Consider the following 22,912-nt stretch of genomic DNA (forward strand, 5'->3'; position numbering starts at 1 on the left):
TTGGCTAGCCTTCCTTCGCCTTCGCTCAGCCCACCCCCCTCCAAGCCACCCTGGCACCTTTTTCCACCTTCTTCCTGGGGGAGGAGTGGGGGTCGTGTGCGCGTGACCGGAGGGCCTAGCACCGCCCTTTCCTCTACTTCCACCACTTCCGCCCTCGAAAACAAGTCTCAATCTGGGTTGGTAGAATCGGGTCTGCGCGTGCGCACTGATAGGCTCTCGGTCAAAATCACCTCCGAAATTGCTTAAAAGGCAAACTGTAAGTATGAGATCTAAGAGTCGTAGTGACTGGTTAGAAAAAAACTCAATTTCGAGGCCGAATTCAATTGTGACGCAGTTGAAATTGGCTTCTCCCCATGGCCCCCCTTTCTCGCTTCCGTCCTGACGCAAGTGCGTGTCCGCCGCCCGCACTGCAGGCCCGTCTTCAGCCCTGCCCCAGTCAGTTTCCTGGAGCATGCGCAGTCTCCTTTCCGGGCGTTCCTACTTTGGGCATACGTCAAGATGGCGGCCTCCGTATTCAATGCGCCGCTGCTGAGGCACTTTCCTAGACTTTCGTCAATCAGAAGTGCCTACGGAGTTCAGGTAACTCTTTTGAGTACATTTTGTACAACCTCAACTTAGTTATACCTTCTCTAAGTTATCGTTCAATTCCTGGGAAACCAGGAGCGGAGATTTTCCCAAGTGCTTATGCCTCCGCTGTCTAGGCAACACTTTCTTTGCTCCCACCACTCCACCTTTCCCTCACCCTTCTAAAATATCCGTTCTTTGTAAAATCCCAAGCTTAGGACAAAGAGCCATGGTTAGATGTCATCTTCCGAAGTTGTTATCCGGCTAAATAGGTGAAGGAATGGACCCCAACGCCCACCCCAACTTAGTTCATTCTCAACCAACTCTTAACTATGCAGATGGTGTTTAAATATATGATGCCCTGATGTATCCTTGGGTTCAGGGACACTAACTTCTACCAGCCCCGCTATCTCCCAGTAAAGCCAGGATACATTTTCTCGACCTGGTGACGGATTTCTTAACCTTTTATCTCACTAAATCAGTTTGTTATCAGAGCATACACTGAGAGCTTAACTCTGTCCTTTGGATTGAAGTTTCCCGCCAGCCTCATGTACTCACCACCCTGGAGGTTCTTGGTAGGGCAGTGCAGGTTCTTGGTGGGGTGAAGTGAGTAAGGAAGGCTTGCCCGGCTGCCACTCCCTAGAGTGGGACTAAGAATGGTTGGTGACTGGGGTCACGACGGAGTTAATGACAGGCCTGGTAGTTTTAAAGCCAGCATTAGGACTCAAATTTGTGCTTCCCTGTGGAATGTTGATCTTCAACTTTTTATAAAGCTGGGCAACTCAGTGACTGCGGATTGGATTGAATTGGAGTCTCACCTGTCCTATACAGGTCCCTCCTGCCACATATCTTACTTTAAGAAGCTAGATGTCCTCCCTTTCCTTCACCATTTTCCCTCCACTAGACTCAATTTGTTCCAAAAAGCATGAATACCTTGTATGTGCCAGGTTTTTAAGTTGTCCCCTCAAATAAGATTGCCTTTTGGTCACCTATCCTAATTATCCTCTAAAATTAACTTCTCTTTCAGGATCCAGTTGTAGATAGAATGGTTGTTGTTGATGTCAGTTTAAGCCCAACAAAGATGTCACCTTCCATATGTATTCCTGTTGTATTTCATTAACACAGTGGATGTGCATTCTTCTTCTCTCTGAAGTGTTGGCAAAACAATCTGGTCCCTTTCTTGAATTCATTTTTTTATTTTCACCCTCCTCTCATAGGTTTTCCTCCAGACTCTTTGCACCGAAACACCCCCTGAGGACAGTTCTTTGCCCTTGTTTCCCGTTTCCCCTTATAAAGATGAACCCTGGAAATATCTGGACTCAGAAGGTATCTCTGAGTGGGGAAGGAGAGGGTCACCTAAGGTCTGAAACAAATGGGCATAGATCCCTCCTCCATCCTAACTTGTGTGATCTTTCATTTAAGAATACCAGACACGTTATGGTTCTCGCCCTGTCTGGGCTGACTACCGTCGAAACCACAAAGGTGGGATACCTCCACAGCGGACTCGAAAGACATGTATTGTAAGTTTCTGGAGGGGGGGGGCTCATGGTTGGGATGTGAAGGAGGTGTGAAGACCATAGTGACAGCAGCAGCAGCACTTTTTTTTCACAGGACTTGGAACATCTTCACCTGCTAGTTTCTTCTCTCTACAGCGTAAAAATAAAGTTGCTGGGAACCCCTGCCCTATCTGCCGGGATCACAAGCTGCACGTCGACTTTAGGGTAAGGAGAATCTTTTCTCTAGGATAAGGATCTGGAGCCTCTTTGTAATGCTAAAAAGACTACCATAGGTACCCCACTCTTGATATCCCAGAGCCCCTGCAGTCCATTTTGTATTGGCTTTCTGGCACTATGAAAATATTCCTCCTTCTAGTCTTTTGCCCTCTACTGTGGTTGATAATAAAAAGCTTCATCCCTTACCTAGGAAATTTATAATCTAAATTGGCAGGCAAGAAAAAAATGCCAATTTCTAATGGGAGAACAATGTCCAAAGGTCCATTTATAACTATCACAATTATTAGCAAGTAGATTGGGTTAGTTTTTCTGAGATTTTCTTTATTTCCTTGTTATGCTAATGTTTGGTGGCATGCTGAGACTTGCAGCTGGAGAGCACATATATAGAGTCCAGTAATTTTTTTCAAAACTCCTTCATTGTGAGAAAGACAGGACTTGCTCCTTAAAGAATTCAAGAACCTTACAAAAATCATAATGGGAAAGTGCTCTTCTGAACTGGTTATTGAATATATTAGATCAGAAGTTGAGTGGTCATCAGGGAAGTTGTAGGGCATTCATGTATCAGTCAATGAATGAGGGTTTCTGGAAGTTCTGAGGCCCCTTCTGACACAAGTTGTAGAGGAGTCCAGTAGGGAACTTCTCAGTTTCAACCACGTATGGGTTTGTAACCTACTTTCTACAGTTGATAATCATAAAATGAAAGAGAAAAGTTACAAATTTAATAGTGCAGGTGATTCTGCTTGGCATTCCACTTCACAAGTGTACCTTACTTTTTCCTTGGATCTCACTTCCTGTGATTAACTTGCTGAGAGTCATTCTACATAATTAAAACTTTAAAATTCATCTGAGTAAATATATACATTATATAAAGCATGCAATTTATAATATACCTCAATCATTCATACGTTCACATTACAACATATACTACATTTTCTGAGAGATTTCAGGGATTGCCAACTGACTGGCCCCATATTTTTGCATGAGAGCTAATTTTAGAGCCTGACTCCTGCAGTAAAGAATTCTGTATGAATCTCAGTAACAGCATGTAGGATGCACATGTGAAATGGTTGAAAAGCCGGGAAAGGGGAAATATTTGCTAGAGTCTTCAAGAATGTGTTCAGTAAAGCGATGGGACTAAAACTGGGACATAAAGGAGGGTAGCATCTGGAGAGACATAGAGGGGTTAAGGTCGTCTGTGTAGGTGTGTAGGGATTGTGTACTTTCAGTCTCTAAAGGTCTTGCTTCTCTCCCCACCCTCTGGTTTCTCCACCACTTTCTCCTGCAGAACGTGAAGCTCTTGGGACAGTTTGTCTGTGCCCACACCGGTGTCATCTTCCATGCGCCATACACAGGTTAGCCCATCATCCCTATCACTACCAGAATAGCTTTTCCTTGGAGCACTTCTCGTTTATTCAGTCAGATAACAGGTATTTGGTGGCTTCTATTCTTCATAAACAGTGTGATTGAATCTTTTGGAAATCCTTGTTTAATTGGGATACTCACATACTAAAATAGTTATCTATGGACAAAACATACAGGCAAGTGTCAATGTAAGCAAACTATCTATTTGTAGCTCTTAAAAAATAAACGATAGTGATTATTTCCTTTCTTTAAGATTTCTTTTACAAAAGGCTTTCTCATAAATTAACTGTCCCATAAGTTCTTTTATACTGTTGACAATTCAACTAGATTTTTCAAACTTGGAATTGTAAGCTTAACAATACTCAATCACATCTATTCCCTAACTTTTGCCACAGGCCAAATCTGGCTCCCTGCTGTGTCCCTCTGTTTTCTCATTGTCTGCAACTACTTTTAGGCTACAATGGCCAAGTGGAGTAGCTGAGATAGACTAGGACCCTCAAGGCATGACTCTATACAGAAAAATTTTGCCAACCCCTGCTCTAAAGCAATATAAATTTTCAAAAATAATCCGAATTTACTGTTTTGGGGACAGCAGCATGACTAGTGGAGTTTGTCAGGGAGTTGTTCCCCCCCACCCTTCCACCTCTGATCTATGGATGTTGCTATTTTTCTTTAAGGATTGGATCTGTGAAGGCAAGGTGTCTCCCACTGTCTTGTGGGGTGCATCCAGGGTGTGGTCCATGGCTCCACCTGGGGTGTGAACCCAGGACCTTTTGCATGTAAAGCAGACGTGCTAACCACTACACTGTGGAGACACTCTTTGTCAGGGAGTTTTAAAGAGGGGTTTTAAACTCCTGTCCAGATGTAAAAAACTAAAGAGACTATTTTACTGCTGTCTTTGAGGAAGATTGCCTTCCCTAGATCTGACATCCGTCCTTTATTGAATTTTTCTCTGTGTATTGTCCTACTCAACCCTTTAATTAAGCACACTTGCCCTTTGAATTGTGTACGGCTCCCTGTAGTGGAGCCTTTACCATTAAATGGCTTTTCTGTGGTGTTTAGACCCAAGAAAGACAGACACAGACACAGATAGACAGATAGACAGAGAGAGAGAGAGAGACAGAGAGACAGAAAGGAAGAGAGTCAGAAAAAGGATCTGTGCTTAATAGAATGAGCACTGTGTTACCGTTTTACCTTTCACAGGGGTCTGTATGAAGCAGCACAAGAAGTTGACCCAGGCCATCCAGAAAGCTAGGGATCATGGTGAGTGTGAGAAGGGACTCAAAGCAGTTTTGTTAAGCATCAAGAAGGCGACTTAGGGCTGGATGGACGTAAAATGCTCCCACCTATCTGAGAGGCTAGCACCTAACATGTTTTTCTCAAGATTCTTTCATCATCCCACTGGCCCCTTGTTCCTTCTCTTTCCTTTTTCATCCCTCTTTTTTTGTAACTATTGGTCCCAATGCCATAACTAGGTCATAAGAGGATCTTTGAAAAAACTTCTGGCCCTGGGCTCCATGATACCTTTGTACAAATTAGAGAAATGTACTCCTCCATTAGGGCAGATGCAGCTTCTTATTCCTGACGCAGGGCCGCACATCTTGATAGGCAAGAACCAAGGGAGTATGTCAGCCCACACTTGCCCAGTTGGCCAGTCGGCTTTGTGCAGTATACAAAATGCATGAACATACTCAGTGGCTCTGACTGGGCCTTTCCTTTTATAGGTTATTTACTGTTTCTTTTAATGTGAACTACCCCATCTCCTCCCTCCCCTCACTTTCTCTTTTTTTCTAATCCCCTAGGTCTCCTGAGTTACCACATTCCCGAGGTTGAACCTCGGGACCTTGACTTCAGTAATTCTCACGGAGCTGTGAGTGCAACTCCTCCAGCCGCTACTCTGGTTTCAGGTGACCCCTGGTACCCATGGTACAGCTGGAAACAGCCAAGAGAGAGAGAGCTGTCCCGCCTTCGTCGGCTATATCAAGGCCACCTCCAAGAAGAGAGTGGCCCCCCACCTACGTCAATTCCTGAGGTGCCACTCACAACTGGAGCTGAAGCCTCCATTGAAGAGGCGGGCCCCCGCAGTGCTCTGTAGGAGCTGAAGATTGGAAAGGGTACCTGAGGGATTAGGAGATGATGCCTAGGAATTAGGTGATGGGATTTCACCCTGAAGAGTTGTCTATTTTGTGGTCAATGGCAGGTCCAGGACCAGAGAAAGGAAATGGTTGTTGTTGAAAGGAGTGAATACATCTGAGGTTGAGAAAGGGCAGTACAGTTGTCTGTGGGAAATTCTAACCCCCATGTAATGTAAAAAGATGTGCTCAACATTCTGTTGCTGTTGCAGACTTCTGCCAACTGCTTTTTCACAATAAAACTGTATCTCCTGTCTTTGGGCTGAGTTTCAGATGAATGCCATTATTGTTAGTGGGAATGGGTGCTGCTGTGGGGAGAGGAAGAGTTCAAGCTGGAGCCAGACCAACCGGTGACTCTTGTGACCAGAAGCCATCTGAAATGGGCAGACCTGAAATGGGCAGTTGTGCCATTCTGTCATGATCACCTTTGTGGGCCCCTTGTGCCCGAGGCAGTGTTCTCACAATACTAGGGGCTAAAAGGTTGGAGAATGAAACGGAAGAAACATGCATTGCTACAGCATCGACTGCCTTGGGAGTAGTGGAGGAAGTGCTGTTGTTAAGGAACAGCTGGTCTGGCCAAAACAGCAGGGTCTCCCAGGCCGGCTGCCAGGAGGAAAGGCGGGGTTGGGGTGGGTCCAGGACCCCTCCCATCGCAACCAAGAAATGCAGACTCCGAAGTGGAAGGGAGGGGAGAGCTACGGAGGGGATAAACGGAAGTGGAAAAGACTCCAGCGCAGCGTGTGGCGAGGGAGGGACGGAAGTGATGTTGCATGGGGCGTGGCCATCACGCACAATGGGCCATGGAGTTCCCGTTCGATGTGGACGTGCTGCTCCCGGAGCGGATCACGGTGCTGGACCAGCACCTTCGGCCCCCAGCCCGCAGACCCGGAACCACAACGCCAGCCCGGTGACATCTCAAATCTGCCCCAAGGCCCTTCTCTTTCGGTTCCTTTAGAAACTTGGTCCAGGCGCCACGCCCCCTTCTCTGATTAGTATTGCTTCTTTTGATGTCCTGGCTCACCCTGTTGGTGACCTTTGACCCTTGCTTTAATGGGGTTAATCCCCGATTTTTTTTCACCCATTTGCCAAATATGTGGTCCCAACCAAAAGATGTGGTTGATCCGCCCTTCCTGCTTGCCCACAATAACCTCAAGGGAGGAGGGAGTATACCGTATTGAAGGGAGGTGTGGCAAAAGTTTAAGTTTCAGAGAGATGGGGTGAAAAACTTGGAAAACTTCAAGGTAAAGTCAGTATTAGTTGCTGAACTGGGTTGGAGTTGTCTTCCAGGTTCCCTGGGAGTGATTGCTCAGAGCTTTCTCATTCAGTGATTATCTGAATCTATGTCCTCTCTGTAGTGTTGATCTGCAGCAGCAAATTATGACCATTGTAGATGAACTGGGCAAGGCTTCTGCCAAGGTATTCAATAGTCTTTAGATGGAGTAAAGGGGAGGCCTCCCTGGGGACACTAGATAAGGGAGGCCTGGATCCTTTGGAAGGGACTTGCAGAAAGTCTGTCTTCATCTCCCTGGCAGGCCCAGCATCTTCCTGCACCCATCACCAGTGCATCAAGGATGCAGAGTAACCGCCATGTTATGTATGTGCTCAAAGACACTTCAGCTCGACCGTGAGTGCCAAATGCTCTTCTGTCCTGTTCTTAATCCCTTCCTCCCCCCGCCCCCACCTCTCTCTCTCTTTTTGACTCTACCCTTTTCAGATAGTTGATACTTGTTCCTTATCCCCCATCCTATAGGGCTGGAAAAGGAGCCATTATTGGCTTCCTCAAAGTTGGATACAAGAAACTCTTTGTACTGGTGAGTGTTATTGGAAGCTGAGAGTTTTAGATACTTTGATTCCTGAAAACAAAGGTGCTGGAGTGTGGGAGGTGACAACAATGACTTGGATCTAAAAGGTATTTGTTGTTTTTTACCTCTTAGGATGATCGCGAGGCTCACAATGAAGTAGAACCACTTTGCATCTTGGACTTTTACATCCATGAATCACTGCAGCGTCATGGCCATGGGCAAGAACTCTTCCAGTATATGTTGCAGGTAACACTTACCTTTTCACCAGTCTGTCCAAAATGGAGAGCAAAGGCCCCTTTTCTCTGAGCCCTTTCAGAGTCCCTGCCTTCCACCCTCTTGCCTCTGGACATGTCCCAGCATCCTCCTATTCCCTTCCCAGGCTCCTGAGTTCTGTTGGCATGTTCTCCCCACACCTTCTCTTACCCTGAGACTTCTGTTCCCTGCAGAAGGAGCGAGTTGAACCACACCAACTGGCCATTGACCGACCCTCACAGAAGCTGCTGAAGTTCCTAAATAAACACTACAACCTGGAGACCACAGTCCCACAGGTTAGAGGTTTCAGAGGCTAGATCCCCCCTACTAAGCTTTCACATTGAATTTATTTATTATTTGGGGGCAAAGTGGTGGTACTCTCCAAGCACTTCTTATTCCTCATTATATGAGATTCATCTTATACAACTAAGTGATTTTTTTTTTACAGTGTCTCATTCTGCAGATATTTCACTCTCATCTATTCTGATTCTTCATCATGGTGGTTTCGTGTACCTAATATATGTTCGTACCTCAAACATATCCGGCTGCTCATTTTCACCTCCTTGTTTTTACACAGGTTATTACTTATTCAATCAGCATTTATTAAAGGCCAAGATTACTGTACATTCCCTGTCCTCAGGGATACTTGGTCTAAAATGGGGAAAGTAGTTGGTTTATAAGTAAATACAATATAATGTTACTAAAGCTATCCATTCATTTAACAAATATTTATTGAGCATCTGGCACTGTTCTGGGCACTAAGAATATTTTACTCAACAAAGCAGATAAAAGTCTCTGCCCTTGTAGAGCTTATATTGTAGTTGAGACAAACATAATAAACAAGTATATACTATGGTTGATTATAAGTGTTTTGGAAAAATGAGAGCCAGTAAGAGGGCTTGGGAGGCCCACAGAGGGGATGGGAGTGTATGGGATTGCAAGTTTAAATGGGATAAGCAGGGAAGGCCTAACTAAGGAAGTGTCATGAGAGCTATAAGTTAAAGGAGGTAATCAAGTAATGTCTGGAAGAAGAGCATCCCAGGCAGAGAGAATAGCTAGTGCAAAGGCCATGAGGTAGAGTGCCTAGAAGAGTGAATTGACTGGTGTGACTAGAGCACTGTGAGTGACGGGAGTATGTTAGATGAGCTCAGGTGTAAATGGAGGAGAAAGGACATTTTGGGCCTTAAAAGTGATTTCAAGGGCTTTGGCTTTTACTCTAAGAAGAAAGGAGAGCCATCATAGGGATTTAGTTAGAGGAATGATATGATCTTATTTTTAACTAGATAATTTTGGCTATTACTAATAAAAAGAAGGGGAGCAAGGGCAGAAGCAAGTAGACCAGTGAGGAAGCAACAATCCTAATGAAAAATTGTGGTGGCTCAGACCAAGATGGTAGCAGTAAAAATGGTTAAGGAGTGGTCAAATTTTAAATATTGTGAAGTTAGAACAAATAAGATTTCCTGATAGAGTCTCTGTGGAAGAGAGAGAGAAGGAGTTAAGGATGATGCCCAAGTTGTGCCTGAAAAGATGGAAAGATGGAGTTGCATTAACTGAGATGGTAGGAAGAGCAACTTTGGGGAAGAAATCATAGGACCCCATTTTGAATACGTTAATTGGAGATGTCTGTGATAAGTCCAGGTTGAATACAGTTGAGACTTTCCTTGGAGTTTACAGATGTTTGGGTTGAAGAGTTTTCAGTATACATAGGGTATTGAAAGCAGTGAGACAGGATAAGGTCACCAAAGAGTGATAGGGAAGTGGTCCATGAATTTGAGCCCTTGGACACTTTTTAGAAGTCAAGGAGGAGAGAACAAACTTAACTGTCACCAAGGAGTAACTAGTGAGGTAGATGAATACTTCTAAGTAAGGTGACTGGAAGGCCAATGAGGAAAGTATTTCCAGGAGGAAAGAATGAATGGCTTACTGAGTCAAATGCTGCTGATCAGTGAGATAAGAGGTTAGAGAAATGATGTAGCTGCCTGAGACCACGGTGATCCTGATGAGCTATTTTGGTACAGTGGTGGGGGGAAGCCTGGATGTGGAATGGGTTTAGGAGATTGAAAAGCTAGGACCTGGAGACAGCAAGAATAAGCCACTCTCAGTCTACAGCCATGCTACCCTGTACAAGCCCAATCCCAGCTGATCTTGGAAGCTAAGCACGGTTGGGCCTGATTAGGACTTGGATGGGAGACCACCTAGAAAGATCAGGTGCCGTAGGCATTTAAAAAAAAAAAAAAAGAATAGGCCACTCTTTTAAATGCTGCTTTAAGGGAAACAAAAATAGAGTAAAGAGCTGAAGAGGGAAATGTATCAAGAGGGGGTTGATTCTTTTCAGTTGGTAGAACTATCAGCATAAGAATGACTCAGAGAGAAAATTTGATGATGTCAAATGTGGGGAGAATTGCTAAAACAATGCCATTGAGTAGATGGGAAGGGTTGGGTTGACAAGTTAGCCTTGGATAGAAGCATAAACAGTTAATCCATGGTAACGTGATTTGATTGATATGCTTACAGAAGAGGCATTAAGGACATAGTGGTGAGTATGCCCTTGGGGATGAGATTGAGTAAGGAAAGGCTTGACTTTATGTTTAATCTTGAAAGGTGAGTGTTTTTCAGAAGTGAGTGGGCTAAAGTGCTTTTCATGTAGAAGAACCAGCATTAGCAAAGTCAGAGAGGTATTTAAATTACCTGTCATGGCACCGCAAGCAGTTTGGTGTGGCTGGTACTGGGCATGTACTTGCTGGAAGGAAGATGAGGATAGGTTGGTAGACATTACAGCAGGGTCAAGGCGAGAGATAAGCAGGTTCTACTTGGAGTGTCCTCCTACGTATATTTTTCTATTCAGAGGAAGCAGAGAACAGTGGAAGAAGCACCGTATTTGGCATTAGGTAATGTGTAAGACTGGAGCAATATAGAACATAAATAATAATGGCTAATGTTTCATGAGCTCTATATGATATCTACAAGCATCATCTCATTTGATCTTTGTACATCTCTTTGAGGTAGGTTCTATTATTGACTCCATTTCGGGTTTATGCAGATTAGCAACTTGACCAAGTTCACACATCTAAAAAAGTGGTAGAGCTCAAATTTGAACCCATAGCCTATTCTTAATGACTACACCGCATTCCTGGCTAATGTGCTACAGCTAGAATCAAGAATCTGGGGCTTGAGGCCCAGCTCTGCCACTTGTAGCAACGTGGCTTTAGGCAAGCCATGTCTCCAAGCCTTTTTTACTCTTCTTTAAAGTAGTAACTCCAGGGATTGTTATGAATATGATAATATAATGAAATCACTCTAAAATGATCAGTTACTAGCTATCAAAGTGGTACCCTGTCCTCCAGCGTGTCTTTCCTCAACAACCCCACCCATTTGAACCCTACTTAAATCTTAGTTTTTCTCAGTATTTGTATATTTAAACCATTGGCCTCATTAATGTTTTGTTTTGAAGTTTGTGTTTTGACAGTTTTGGATGCCTTCCCTGACATTTTGTACACTGTTTCTTCATTAGCCTGGGTCCTGGGAGAACCTAAAAGTAGGGTCTGTGTGTTCTATCTTTGAGATAAAATCCACTATTTTAACTATTTAAATATATATAATTAAGTGGTTTTTAGTCTATTCATGATGTTGTACAAGTACCACTACTGTCTAATTCCAGAAAATAACCCAAAAGAAACCTGGTACATTAAGCAGTCACTCCGATTCCCCTGCCCCCCAACCCCTGTTAACCACGAATCTGCTGTATCTATAGAATTGCTTATTCTGGACATTTTATACTAATGGAATTGTGTAACATATGGTTTTTATGTTTGGCTTTCACTTAGCATATGTTTTCATGGGGTTCATCTATGTTGCAGCATGTGTTAGTACTTTCATTCCTTTTTATGGCTGAATAATATTCCATTATATGGATCTATCATGTTTTATTTATCCATTTATGAGCTGATTGATACTTGATTGTTTCTAATTTTTGTCCACTATGAATAATACTGCTCTGAATATTTGTGTATGAGATTTTGTTTTCACTTGTATTTTCAGTTTCCTTGAGTATATACCTAGGAGTGGAATTGCTGGTCATATGGCATTTCTGTGTTTAACTTTTCGAAGAACCAACAAGCTGTTTTTCCAATGACTGCATTTTACATCGGCACCAGCAGTGGATGAATTTTTCAATTTCTCAACAGTCTCATCAATGTTTGTTATTTTCCTTATTTACTTATTTATTTTTTAAATAATCATCCTAGTGAGTAGGAAATGGTATCTGTGGCTTTGATTTGTATCTCCCTAATGACTTAATAATTTTCAAGTATTTACTGGCCATTCGAGTATCTTCTTTAGAAAAATATTTTAAGTCGTGTTCTTTGTTCCTGAGTTGTAAGAGTTCTTTATGTGGTTGAGATACAACACTCTTATCAGATATATGATTTGCAAATATTTTGTCCTTTTTTGTGGGCTGTCTTTTCATTTTCTTGATAGTGTCTTTTGAAGCACAAAAGTTCTTACTTTTGATGAAGTACTATTTATCCATTTTTTTTTTTGTTGCTTGTGCTTTGGAGTTATATTTAAAAAATCATTGTATAATCCAAACTCATAAAGATTTTCCTCAATGTTTCCTTCTAAGAGTTTCATCGTTTTAGCTCTTCCATTTTTTGTAATTTTTTTTTTTTGTCTGTGATGTGAGATAGAGGTCCAAATTCATTATCTCATATGTGGATTGAATTTTCAGTTATCCAAGCACCATTTGTTGAAGAGATGATTCTTTCCTCATTGAATGTTCTTGGCACCCTTGTTGAAAATCAATTGATTTCTGGACTCTATTCATTCCATAGGTCTTTATTCTTAGGTCTCTACCACACTTTTTATTTTTTATTTTATTTATATATTTATTTATTTACTTACGTGTTTCTTTATTTACTTATTTTTATTTAGGTGGCTTGTAGTATTGAGATTAGGAAGTGTGAATTCTCCAATTTTGTTCTTTTTCGAGATTGTTTTGGCTATCTGAGGTCCTTTTCAATTACATAGCTTTGATTGAATCTGTCAAGAAGGACAGGAAAGCTGACTTTTGTTCCTCCACAGAATAACTGTGGTTATTCTGACACAGGGTTCTGTACCCAGGTATGTTCTGAGTGGCTGAATGGACAACTATATTTTGCTTATTTTGTCTTATAGGTGAACAACTTTGTGATCTTTGAAGGCTTCTTTGCCCATCAACATCGTAAGTTTTCTTGTGTGTATTGGTCAAATAGTTGGGGTGAGGGAAAGGAAAGAGGTGGATTCTTGGTCCCACTGGCCCCCCTCACTGAGGGGCACCACCGCTTCCTTCCTCACAGGGCCCCCTGCTCCCTCCCTGAGGGCAACTCGACACACTGGTGCTGCTGTGATCGATCCTGCGCCCTCTGGTAAAGCTGCAATGAATGGGTGGAACTGTAGAGCCATGATGGCTAGTAATGTTAGAGGCCACAGAACACAATGTGAGCTGAGGGCAGTGTGGAGAAATTCTAAAGCAACCCAGAGTCATTACCCATTGCTTTTGCCCTGAGTGGAGTTCAGTGCATTTGAACTTGTCAAGACTTATAACTAAGCAAGCTGATTAGGAGCCTGTTTGATGATTAATGTTGACGGAGCCTCTTGCTACTTCAGGTCCATAAAAATAGGCCAGAGTCACTTTCCTTTGTAAACCCCTCAGGTTTCTGTCAGTCAGTGAGAGATAGGCAGGTATAGTCAGCCCTTTCATTTCCAGTTATATAATAGTAACATGAATGGCCCAAAGTTTAAAATTAGTTTTAGGTAATAATGCTCAGAATTTATAACATTTCCAACCAAATAATGAAATTGATCTAGAGAAACCAGACCTAGGAGATACTGAAATGCTGCTCAGGTTCCCTATTCCATCTTCATACACTTGTTCCCTCCCACTCTGAGCCCCACTCTTGTCTCACTGCCTCTCAAAGGTGGAAGAGCACAGCTGTCTGCTGGCTCTGCAGTGCATACTTGGAGATGAGGCCCCCTTTCCTAAGCTGGCTATGTGACTAGCTCTCACCTCCTCCGTGGCCAGGAAAGGGAGTAACCACCACCCAAAAAAGAGTCTGGTACCAGTTAATAGCTTCAGTGTCAGGTGCTGAGAGGTAATTCATATTCATGACAGTTGGTTTCCAAGGCATCCCCCATCTAATTCCTGCTTATGTACAGGATATGAGAGTGTGTGAGAGCCAATATGGATGGTGAAGACTCAGGACCATAGTATGGGAGACCCTGGATAAAGCTTATGTGGATTCGCTGAGAAGTCTCTCATTTGCCACACATAATGGAGAATTTCTTGAGAGGGATAGGGAGGGAGCAAGTAGAGAAGGGAGAGGACAGGAGGCCAAAACATTATCCTCCTATTTACTCTGGTAACTTCTTTCCAGATATTTGTTTTCTCTTCATCCTTTTTTCCCTCCTAATACAATTTAAATCTTTTCCCATCTTTGCATTGGAAGGAGAGGTTCTGCCCCACCCCAACCTCTCCTGACCTCTCCAAAGCAATTCCTGATTAACCAAGGGCTTTGTCCATCTTGTCTAGAGGGACCTGGGGTCCTCATTGGCCCGGCTGGGACCATTCCACTGCCCCAGAATCCCAGGGGGGCCTGACAGCACCCACTGACAGTAAGAGCTCACCTCCCTTGGCCACTCTTCTCCTTCACCTCCCAGACCCCAGAGTCTCCCCTTGGATCTTTCCCCCTAACTCTGCATTTGACCTACTCCTTCTGGCTCTCCTCAGAAATGCTCTAGCATTCCCAGTTCTGCCCCCAAATTCCCTTTTGGTGTGATGGTATTGTCACAGAGCTGCTTATGCAATGGAGCTGAACTCTTCTTCCCCAGGAGGAACTGTGGTGTCAGGGAGTAGAGGTTTGGGGTTGTGGAGGTAGTGGCTGAGAGGAGGGGTGTAAAGTTGTGTCTCCTAATGCTTACCTTGCCTGTGTCTTCTCCACCACCAGCCCCAGTGAGGAAGCTGCCACCCAAGAGAGCAGAGGGAGACATTAAGCCATACTCTTCTAGTGACCGAGAATGTAAGACTGGGATAGGGTGTCTGGGTTAGGGGGCTTTAATTCAAGGGAAGGATTCATTCTCTCTAAAGGCTCTGATTTCTCTTTTCTACCCTAATCTGCTGTCATGACTCTCTTCCCTCTCTCTGTCTTGCTTTTTATTCTCCCTCTCCCTAGTTCTGAAGGTAGCTATGGAGCCTCCTTGGCCCCTAAACAGGGCCCCTCGTCGAGCTACACCTCCAGTCCACCCACCTCCCCGCTCCAGCAGCCTGGGAAACTCACCGGAACGGGGTCCCCTCCGCCCCTTTGTGCCAGAGCAGGAGCTGCTGCGTTCCCTTCGTCTCTGCCCTCCACACTCTACTGCCCGCCTGCTGCTGTCTACCGACCCTGGGGGCAGCCCAACCCAGCGTCGCCGCACCAGGTAATAGGAGTTGGAGGGTTAGGGTGCCTCAAAACTGTCAGGGATTGTGTTAGAAATGGCAAAGGGCAATACGAATCCGTCAGACATGACACAACCTTTGGAGAATATATCAGAGAATACTTGCAGGAGTAATCTGGAAGCAAATGACAGGAGGGAGCAGAATTGGACTTTATATAGAGTCTAGGGACCCTAGTTTTACAGTGATAGTTGGGAGGAAAGGTAGAACCCAGATCCATGGGTCGGGATAACTGAGCCCCTGAGTTGGGGGAAATCTTGGTGTAATACTTGCTGGGAAGGAGGAATGTCTGACAGTATGGGGAGCCACTGGCCCTATGTCAGTGTCTTGTTTGGCAGGGGCCTATCAAGCAGGCATAGAGTAGGCTTTTCCTGTATCTCTCCCTAGCTTTCTTTTCACCTCTGACTTCTCTGTTTTTCTCTCTTCCTCCCTTTTTCCCTTTCCCTGCCTCCTGTCCATAACATCCTTCCACAGCTCCCTTCCCCGCTCTGATGAGAGTCGATGCTGACAAACAGCTAACTCCCTCCCCTCCCTGGGAAACCTTGACTGGGCAGAGACCCCTCTTCCTGAGAACCCCAGGCCCACTCTTTCATTGTATCCCCTAGGATCCAGTAGAATCTGGCAGAGCCCATACATAGGATTCCTTCTTTCCATTTCTTGGACAACCGGGTTGTCAGGGTTCCAGGTGGCCTAATACTTTGTAGCTTTTCTTGTCAATAGAAGCACCCTTCCTCTTCTAACTTCGTCTCTGAACACTCGCCCACAGACAGCCTGAATCCCTGCCAGATCCCTCATACTCTGGCTTGGTGTCAAGACTATAGAACACCATGGAACGTCCAAGGACCTCCTTTTAAGGGAAGCCTTTTAAGGAATCTTGTCCATGGAATAAATCCCATATTCACTCTACAGGGTCTCCTGGTAGCCCTAATACTACTATGTGCTACCTACCACACTTAAACCTTTCAGTCTGCCAATGCCAGCCAATGAGTTCTGCTTCAGAGCAGTCCAGTTAGGTAGGACAGGGACTTACCATCTCCTTAAAGGGATCCATTCAGCATTGCCAAGCTCTTTATTACATGTTTTATATATATATATGTTAGGGAACCCCTGAGTTTATGTCTGCTTTGGGGTTCTTAAGACTCACCACACTTCTAAAGACACTACCACTTTCCCCAGACCCAGATTCTGTCAGGGAGTTTGTTTTTTGGCGGTAGATCCCAGAAAGTGCCCTGGGGTCACTTTTAGCCTTGTTTCAGAAGGTAAGTCTGATTCAAGGATATGTTAGCTCCTGGAACCCCCCTCTTGCATCCATCCCTCCCTGGTAGCTAGATGCTGATATATTCCTGTCTTGTGAGATTGTCTTTAGTTGAAGGGGGAGCTCTCCTCTGGCCTTCCTTTCTTCTTTCCTCCATAGCAAGAACTTTTCCCCTGCTCCATACCCAGGGTGCCTGCCAAACATTATTCCCTGTCCCTACCCTCTGAATGTGGTAGATCAGGTACCCACACTGTTTCCCCAAATCCTTGGGAGCAGGATCTCCCTTTCTCCCAACTCATTGCTCCTTTTTTTTCATGCTCTCAGTGTTGTCTAAATAAAGTGTGAATTTCTTTGTGCTTTTTAAATGGACATTTTCAATGGGAAAAAAAAAAAAAAAAACCCCAAAAAACCAACTTAAGGTCTCAGCTTCACTTCATTTGTGTTACCTCTTATTTTCCTGGGATCTAGGGACCTCTGCCTCCCTCATCTTCCTGGCTGCTGAGATCTGCAGATCTCCCAGCAAGGGATCTGCTCATCCCCATCTTCATCGCTGGATCTTCTCCTGTGGATTCTGTCTACTCTCATGTAGTTGCTGGATCTCTCTCTGTGTAGGCTTCTATAACTACTTCCCCTAGTCCCTCCAAAAATCTCTGGCTCTCCCCAGTGACTTTTTTTTTTTGTAGACAAGGCAACCCTTGGTTGACCTCACAGATTGCAAGGACATTGACACCTTACAATCCCTTTTTTTATTTTATTTATTATTTACGCCTGCAGCACCTGGTCTTCCTAGGTGGTCTCCCATTCAAGTACTAACCAGGCCTGACTCTACTTAGTTTCCAAGATCAGACGGGATGGGGCTTGTCCCCAGTGACTTCTACCCTTTATCTCAGGTTAGCCCTTGCTGAGATGTCAAGATTTACCAACATCCCTGGGATCCACTAATTGCATCCTGATAACAATCTATTGTTCCCTGGATTCCTCTTCCCAAATTTCCTGCCTTTTCCACTACTAAGCCCTTGGACCTCTTGACAATCCTTTACCTCTGTTGAGTGTCCAACAGTCTGTCACCTCTTCAAAGGCTCCCTTCCTTTTCCTTCTAAATTTAGCTTTGCCATTCCCTATAATTAAGGTAACCATGGTTTCCAAACCAAACATCAGGGCACCTGGTCCAACAAATTCATTTTGCCTGTATGTGGGTCTTTATGAGATGATTTGCATCATATTTAGCCTTTAACATATGCTAATTAGAAATAATAAAGCAACAAATCAGGATTGCTCTAGAAAATCTTTGGAGGTGTAAAATGAGCTCCCTCCCCTTTTCTGGGGTGCAGCTTAGATTAAAACTCCATTGGAAGGATAATTACCCCTCTCTGTTCCTGTGCTATTCCTTTACCTCTCCTCTGATTCCTCCATACCCACTCATCTTTCATCCTGTAGCCTCTTCCCCATCATCTCCCATTTCTTCTACAGGGGGACTCCCCCAGGACTGGTAGCCCAAAGCTGCTGCTACAGCCGCCATGGGGGGTTGAATTCATCCCCCAATACAGGTAAGTATTCATTTCTCCTTACCCTCAAATCAAGTACACCATATTCACTACTTACTTCACCTTTCGCAAGCACATGCCTGGTATTTTCCACAGGCAACCAAGAATGGAAGCAGGGGGAACAGGAAACAGAGAATAGGTGAGGCCTGAGCCCTTCCACTACCAGCCTCCCACCACCTCTGTCTTCTTTCCTATCATCACTCTCAGTTCCTTCCTTTGAAATCTTATTCTCCAAAATGGACTCCAGCTTCTTTCCCAAATCCTTCTGCCTAACATCCTACAAGCCTCTTTCAACTCTGGTACTTCGTTTGGCACTGTCTGAGGGGTTTCAAATTTGAACATAGCACCAATGGTTCCAGTCTCATTACCCCATCATGTGTCCTCTGCACAAAAGTCATATAGACCCTGAAGAGCCTGATCTTCACTTCAGTACCTCTATAACCCACTCTCCATCTCCCTACTTCCCAGGTCTGCCAGTGAGCAACAGGTCTTGTCACAGGATGGGTATGAGGAGGAATCCATACATACAGTTCCTCCACAGGCCCAGGCCCCACCAACCCAGTACTGGACAATGGCTGGGGACACATTCAACGCCAGGTTCATTCGAAACTTGCAGGAACGTCGCGGCACCAGGCCATGGTGACGGTAGCTCCCTGTCTCACCCTCAAAGTATTATTTCTCACTACAGGAGATGACTAAAGCCTGCCCTCTTAATAGATAGATATATTCATTCATTCATTCATTGAACAGGCGTTCTTATCAGTGCCAAATCATTTGTACCTTATTTTTAAACAGAGCAATAAAGTATTTATTTTTATCAGGAGAGTTACGAAAAAATTTGATTATTTCACCTCGCCTCTCATTGCACCCAGTTCAGCCTCATCCTCACACAGGTTTTGCGCAAGCGGTCCAAGTTCGGGAGCATTATTCGGGCCTGTTAATTTTCTGCGCAAGCGCTGTAAGGCAGCCGCCAATCCCCAGCGCAGGCGTACTTAACTGCATACCGGGCTCCAGCGTCTGGAACCCGCCCCAACGCGCAAGCGCGCAACATCTCTGTTTCCCTCCTCTCTGCCCCTCACCCTCCCCCCCTTTTTCCCCTTCAAGAAGCCGGCTCCGGGGCGCGCTCACCCCGTGAGAAGGCCGAAGGCCGCATCCGGGAGGTGCTATCTTTACTCCCGGAAGATCATGTACCAGCCCAGCAGGGGGGCGGCCCGGCGTCTCGGCCCCTGCCTCCGCGCCTACCAGGCTCGCCCCCAGGTGAGAGCAGGGTGGAAAAGGGAGGCAGGCGAGGGGGCGGGGAGAGACCCTCTTCAGAGACGGCGCATAGGGCGGAGCGCGCGCGCCCCCGTTCCGCGCAGGCGCAGTGACGTCCTACCGCCCTTTTATTCCTGTCCCGGGCGGTCCCCGGAGGGACCCGTGATTGCGGGAACCGAGGAGACGGCATTGCCAGCCGTGGCGCTCACGGGATGTCGTTTCTCCCGGGTTTGGGGTGGGCAAGCGGGATTGAAGGTCGGGCATCTGGGCGCATCTGCACATCGCCCGCGGCTCCGCGGTTACCTGTGTCTAGAGGTGATTTGAAGGGCAGGGGGCGGAAATATTCTCAACCCGGCCGCGGCGCCACCCCGGAGTTCGGGTCCCCACCAGACAGACCTGCGGGCGCGTTCTGCAGCCTGCGCTTCGTGCACTCGGGTAGCGGTACCGGCAGGAAGGCCGGCGGGGGTGGATCCGGCTCGGACCCCTGCGCCCAGGCTGGCAAGATGGCCACGCCCCCGGCGGATCGGCGCCTCGGGGACATGGTGGGGGACAGAGGTACCCGCACGGCCCGCTTGCCTTCCCAGGAATGACTGACACCCCTGACGGTTCCTGAAGAAGCCGAGGGACTCGGGTCAGGCCTGACTTTGGCTGACCTTTTCACCGTAATTTCAACGTTGGTAAACGAGGAGGAGTGAAATCCAGCCTTCTAAGTCTCCTGGGCTTGTTTGTGTCATTAGTGGTGCCCAAAATGATAACGTATTTTTGTATACTACTTTATAGGTCGCAAGGTTTTATTTACATTATTTATAGTCTTCATGATAACTCGGTGTGGCTCCATCATCCTCGTTTGTAAGAGGATTTTTATAGGAAACAAGCATAGAGAATGAGGGTGCCTAAGGTCACACGATAGAATTGGTACTCAAGAAATGTATCCTATTCAATTGGGTGTTTTTTTCTCTATACAACACGTGCCTTACGCACTTAATTATGGAGTTATGTTAAGGGCATATCATTTCATCCATAGTGCAATAAAACTTGTTATTCATTTGTTGATTCTTCAAACATGTATATTTGTAAGAGGGGTGGAATTGACCCCAACAGTATTGGAATCTTAAAACACATATAAAGGTATTTGCTAATGTTTTGGGGAGGTTCTTGTCATAGGAAACGGTTTCCTGCTGGAGATGGAGGTGAATCCATCCCATTTTCCATCTCTTCTGTCAGGAAAAGCAGGTGGGATTGGAAGCATGTTAATGTGCAGAGTTTGGATGAAGGGGCATTAAGCAGTCAGATTCTTACTTTTTTTTTTTCCCCCCCTGTTCCTCCTCCTCAGGACCAGCTGTCTCCATGGGCTCTGCCATTCCCACCCCTATGGCCACACTCCACGACTACCACTTCTCTGTCTTCTCCTCTTTTCTGGTCTCCCCCACCCGTTCACCCTCCCACCTGGCTGCTTCCCAGAGCTCCCCCACTACCTCTCCCTCAGGTCCAGGCCCTCAGCTCACTATGGGTGGTGGTCCCTCCAGGAAAGGGCGAGGAGGGACCCGGACCTGAGTTGCATAGTGGCTGCCTGGACGGACTTAGGAGCCTGTTTGAGGGACCTCCTTGCCCCTATCCTGGAGCATTGATACCTTTTCAAGCCCCTGGGACTGCTCGTTCTTCCCCTACTACTCCATCAGGAGATCCAAGTATGGAGGAGCACCTGGCTGTCATGTATGAGAGACTAAGACAAGAGGTAAGTCAGTTCAAAAGTGACCTTTATCCACAATGGGAAGGAATGTAGGTAATACTTGGAAATAGAGGGTCAGTCAACTGAATTCTTTCTTGGAGAACCACAAGGCAAGCATAGAAATATTTTACAAACATTTCCCAAAGAAAAGCTTCTCAGTTTGGAGTAAGGCAAGTTAAGCATGGCACAAAAATGACCTTTCACTCAGAGAGGAATAAGGAGGCACTAAAAATAGAAAACAGAAATAGGATCATCTTTTCTTTGCCACTGAGCTGATGCCTTCTTCTTCTATCTAGCTTCCCAGTCTTTTCCTTCACTCCCATGACTACACTCTCTACTCATCGGATGTGGAATTCATCAATGAGATTCTGAACATACGTACCAAGTGAGAATCCCGGCATGGGTAGGACCTTGGGGAGGAAAAGGACCCGATGTTATATACTTGATCCTTTTCACTTACGAAAAAAGGTTATGCACTGCTTCTATACAATTGTTACCCATTCCTCAGACAGAGTCCAGTTTGGTTTTCTAATTCTGCCATCATGAGATTTCTTTCCCATCCTTTCTTCACAGGGGCCGGACATGGTATATTCTGTCACTGACTCTCTGTCGCTTCCTGGCCTGGAACTATTTTGCACAACTTAGGTTGGAAGTTCTACAGCTGACTCGCCACCCCGAGAACTGGACTCTGCAAGCCCGCTGGCGTCTCGTGGGGCTTCCTATCCACATGCTCTTTCTGCGTTTCTATAAGCGTGACAAAGAAGAGCTTTACCGGTAAGAGAAGTGAGGAAGGACCCCTGCTACAGTCAGTTTCCTAATCCTTTTAGGATGGATGGTCTAGTCTCCCAATCCTTCATGACTTGACCTCAGGCTCCTTGAGAGTAGGATCTTGTTTTAATCTACTTCAGTGTAACAAAAATAGGGATTTTGAGTATATTAGGAAATATCTGACCTCAGCTTCAGATATATTCCCTAGGACATAGTTGGTATTCAGATACTTACTGAACAAATGAAAATCCCTGTCTCATAAATTGAGCCTCACAACCTTAGGTAAAGGACCTGGTAAATTTCTGACGGTAGAATTCCAAGAAATTCTTAGGCTCGCCCCAAACCAGTGGTTCAGACTTTGCTGCACAGTGGAATCATCTAAAGATCTTTTAAAAATATTGGTGCCAGACATGCTGATTTAATTGGGAAAGGATGCAACCTAACCATCTGGGTTTTTCAGAGTTCTTACAGGTGATCTCATGTGTAGCAAAGGAACTACTAGTTTAAACAAATGCTCGAAATTAAACTTTGAGACCAGTCACCTCCCTCAGTAAGCCTCTCTCTTCTTTCACCAGGACCTATGATGCCTATTCCACCTTCTACCTGAATTCCAATGGCCTCATTTGTCGCCATCGCCTAGACAAAGTGAGTCCTAGGGCTGCAAAGTGAGTCCTAGGGGCGAAGGGGCAGCACATCTTATTACCTGGCATTAACCTTTCTCTTTGCAGCTGATGCCTTCACATTCACCCCCTACGCCTGTGAAGAAGCTGCTTGTGGGAGCCCTGGTGACTCTGGGGCTGTCAGAACCAGAACCCAACTTATACCTGAATCCCAAGGCCTGATCTCAGAACTGGGGTAGGGGCAGCACTGAAGACTTGCTACGCACAAGAGGAGGAGGTGGGTGGAGGTAGCCAAGACTCTCAAGGGCCAGCTTCCTCTGCTCTTCTCTCCTTCCTTCCTTCCTTTCCATCTCATGCTGTGTAAAGCTGCTGTGTAATTTAATGTGTAAATAATAAAGTCAAAGTGAAAATATTAGATCAAATTTCCAAGTC

At 45.3% G+C, this 22,912-nt stretch overlaps 3 protein-coding genes and 1 pseudogene across 13 annotated transcripts; all 4 read left to right on the plus strand.

Annotated features, from left to right (window-relative positions):
- The first annotated feature begins 115 nt into the window (after nucleotides 1-115).
- Nucleotides 116-6,052, plus strand: MRPS18B (mitochondrial ribosomal protein S18B). 4 transcript variants are annotated; one of them, XM_016120659.2, is made up of 8 exons: nucleotides 116-256; nucleotides 414-579; nucleotides 1,782-1,890; nucleotides 1,987-2,084; nucleotides 2,160-2,285; nucleotides 3,583-3,649; nucleotides 4,863-4,922; nucleotides 5,462-6,047. In XM_016120659.2, exons 2-8 carry the CDS (start codon nucleotides 499-501, stop codon nucleotides 5,752-5,754), a joined length of 834 nt encoding a protein of 277 aa, XP_015976145.2. In that variant the 5' UTR covers nucleotides 116-256; nucleotides 414-498; the 3' UTR covers nucleotides 5,755-6,047. The 4 variants fall into 4 exon arrangements, with proteins under 4 accessions (XP_015976145.2, XP_015976148.2, XP_036093860.1 ...); XM_036237967.1 differs by having other exon boundaries at nucleotides 119-256; nucleotides 5,567-6,047; XM_016120660.2 differs by having other exon boundaries at nucleotides 128-256; nucleotides 2,217-2,285.
- Nucleotides 6,053-6,183: 131 nt separating this feature from the next.
- ATAT1 (alpha tubulin acetyltransferase 1) lies at nucleotides 6,184-20,411 on the plus strand. 6 transcript variants are annotated; one of them, XM_036237927.1, is made up of 14 exons: nucleotides 6,184-6,698; nucleotides 7,147-7,207; nucleotides 7,324-7,415; nucleotides 7,542-7,602; nucleotides 7,726-7,839; nucleotides 8,040-8,141; nucleotides 13,018-13,063; nucleotides 13,179-13,247; nucleotides 14,826-14,897; nucleotides 15,051-15,294; nucleotides 18,003-18,112; nucleotides 18,206-18,248; nucleotides 18,578-19,366; nucleotides 19,948-20,411. In XM_036237927.1, the coding sequence occupies exons 1-13, from the start codon at nucleotides 6,562-6,564 to the stop codon at nucleotides 18,750-18,752; spliced, it is 1,326 nt and encodes a 441-aa protein (XP_036093820.1). In that variant the 5' UTR covers nucleotides 6,184-6,561; the 3' UTR covers nucleotides 18,753-19,366; nucleotides 19,948-20,411. The 6 variants fall into 6 exon arrangements, with proteins under 6 accessions (XP_036093820.1, XP_015976136.1, XP_036093810.1 ...); XM_016120650.2 differs by having other exon boundaries at nucleotides 18,036-18,112; XM_036237917.1 differs by having other exon boundaries at nucleotides 18,036-18,248.
- Nucleotides 9,947-10,065, plus strand: LOC118605019 (annotated as a pseudogene).
- CUNH6orf136 (chromosome unknown C6orf136 homolog) lies at nucleotides 19,155-22,897 on the plus strand. 3 transcript variants are annotated; one of them, XM_016120657.2, is made up of 6 exons: nucleotides 19,155-19,366; nucleotides 20,697-21,098; nucleotides 21,389-21,477; nucleotides 21,666-21,866; nucleotides 22,436-22,505; nucleotides 22,589-22,897. In XM_016120657.2, the coding sequence occupies exons 1-6, from the start codon at nucleotides 19,295-19,297 to the stop codon at nucleotides 22,700-22,702; spliced, it is 948 nt and encodes a 315-aa protein (XP_015976143.1). In that variant the 5' UTR covers nucleotides 19,155-19,294; the 3' UTR covers nucleotides 22,703-22,897. The 3 variants fall into 3 exon arrangements, with proteins under 3 accessions (XP_015976143.1, XP_015976144.1, XP_015976142.2); XM_016120658.2 differs by lacking the exon at nucleotides 19,155-19,366 and adding an exon at nucleotides 19,476-19,678 and having other exon boundaries at nucleotides 20,890-21,098; XM_016120656.2 differs by lacking the exon at nucleotides 19,155-19,366 and having other exon boundaries at nucleotides 19,685-21,098.
- Nucleotides 22,898-22,912: the final 15 nt, after the last annotated feature.

This window comes from Rousettus aegyptiacus, unplaced genomic scaffold (genome assembly GCF_014176215.1).
Source record: "Rousettus aegyptiacus isolate mRouAeg1 unplaced genomic scaffold, mRouAeg1.p scaffold_m13_p_1, whole genome shotgun sequence".
Taxonomy (NCBI): Eukaryota; Metazoa; Chordata; class Mammalia; order Chiroptera; family Pteropodidae; genus Rousettus; species Rousettus aegyptiacus.

What these genes read in the sequence shown, in the direction of transcription:
- MRPS18B (XM_016120659.2), top strand. Translation starts at nt 499, where the DNA reads ATGGCGGCCTCCGTATTCAATGCGCCGCTGCTGAGGCACTTTCCTAGA. An exon ending in GAAATATCTGGACTCAGAAG is followed by an intron (nt 1,891 to 1,986) that starts GTATCTCTGAGT and finishes CTTTCATTTAAG; the next exon opens with AATACCAGACACGTTATGGT. An exon ending in AGCTGCACGTCGACTTTAGG is followed by an intron (nt 2,286 to 3,582) that starts GTAAGGAGAATC and finishes TTTCTCCTGCAG; the next exon opens with AACGTGAAGCTCTTGGGACA.
- ATAT1 (XM_036237917.1), top strand. Translation starts at nt 6,562, where the DNA reads ATGGGGCGTGGCCATCACGCACAATGGGCCATGGAGTTCCCGTTCGAT. An exon ending in ACCCAGCGTCGCCGCACCAG is followed by an intron (nt 15,295 to 18,035) that starts GTAATAGGAGTT and finishes TTTCTTCTACAG; the next exon opens with GGGGACTCCCCCAGGACTGG. An exon ending in GAACAGGAAACAGAGAATAG is followed by an intron (nt 18,249 to 18,577) that starts GTGAGGCCTGAG and finishes CCTACTTCCCAG; the next exon opens with GTCTGCCAGTGAGCAACAGG.
- CUNH6orf136 (XM_016120656.2), top strand. Translation starts at nt 20,502, where the DNA reads ATGTTTTGGGGAGGTTCTTGTCATAGGAAACGGTTTCCTGCTGGAGAT. An exon ending in ATTCTGAACATACGTACCAA is followed by an intron (nt 21,478 to 21,665) that starts GTGAGAATCCCG and finishes CTTTCTTCACAG; the next exon opens with GGGCCGGACATGGTATATTC. An exon ending in GTCGCCATCGCCTAGACAAA is followed by an intron (nt 22,506 to 22,588) that starts GTGAGTCCTAGG and finishes TTCTCTTTGCAG; the next exon opens with CTGATGCCTTCACATTCACC.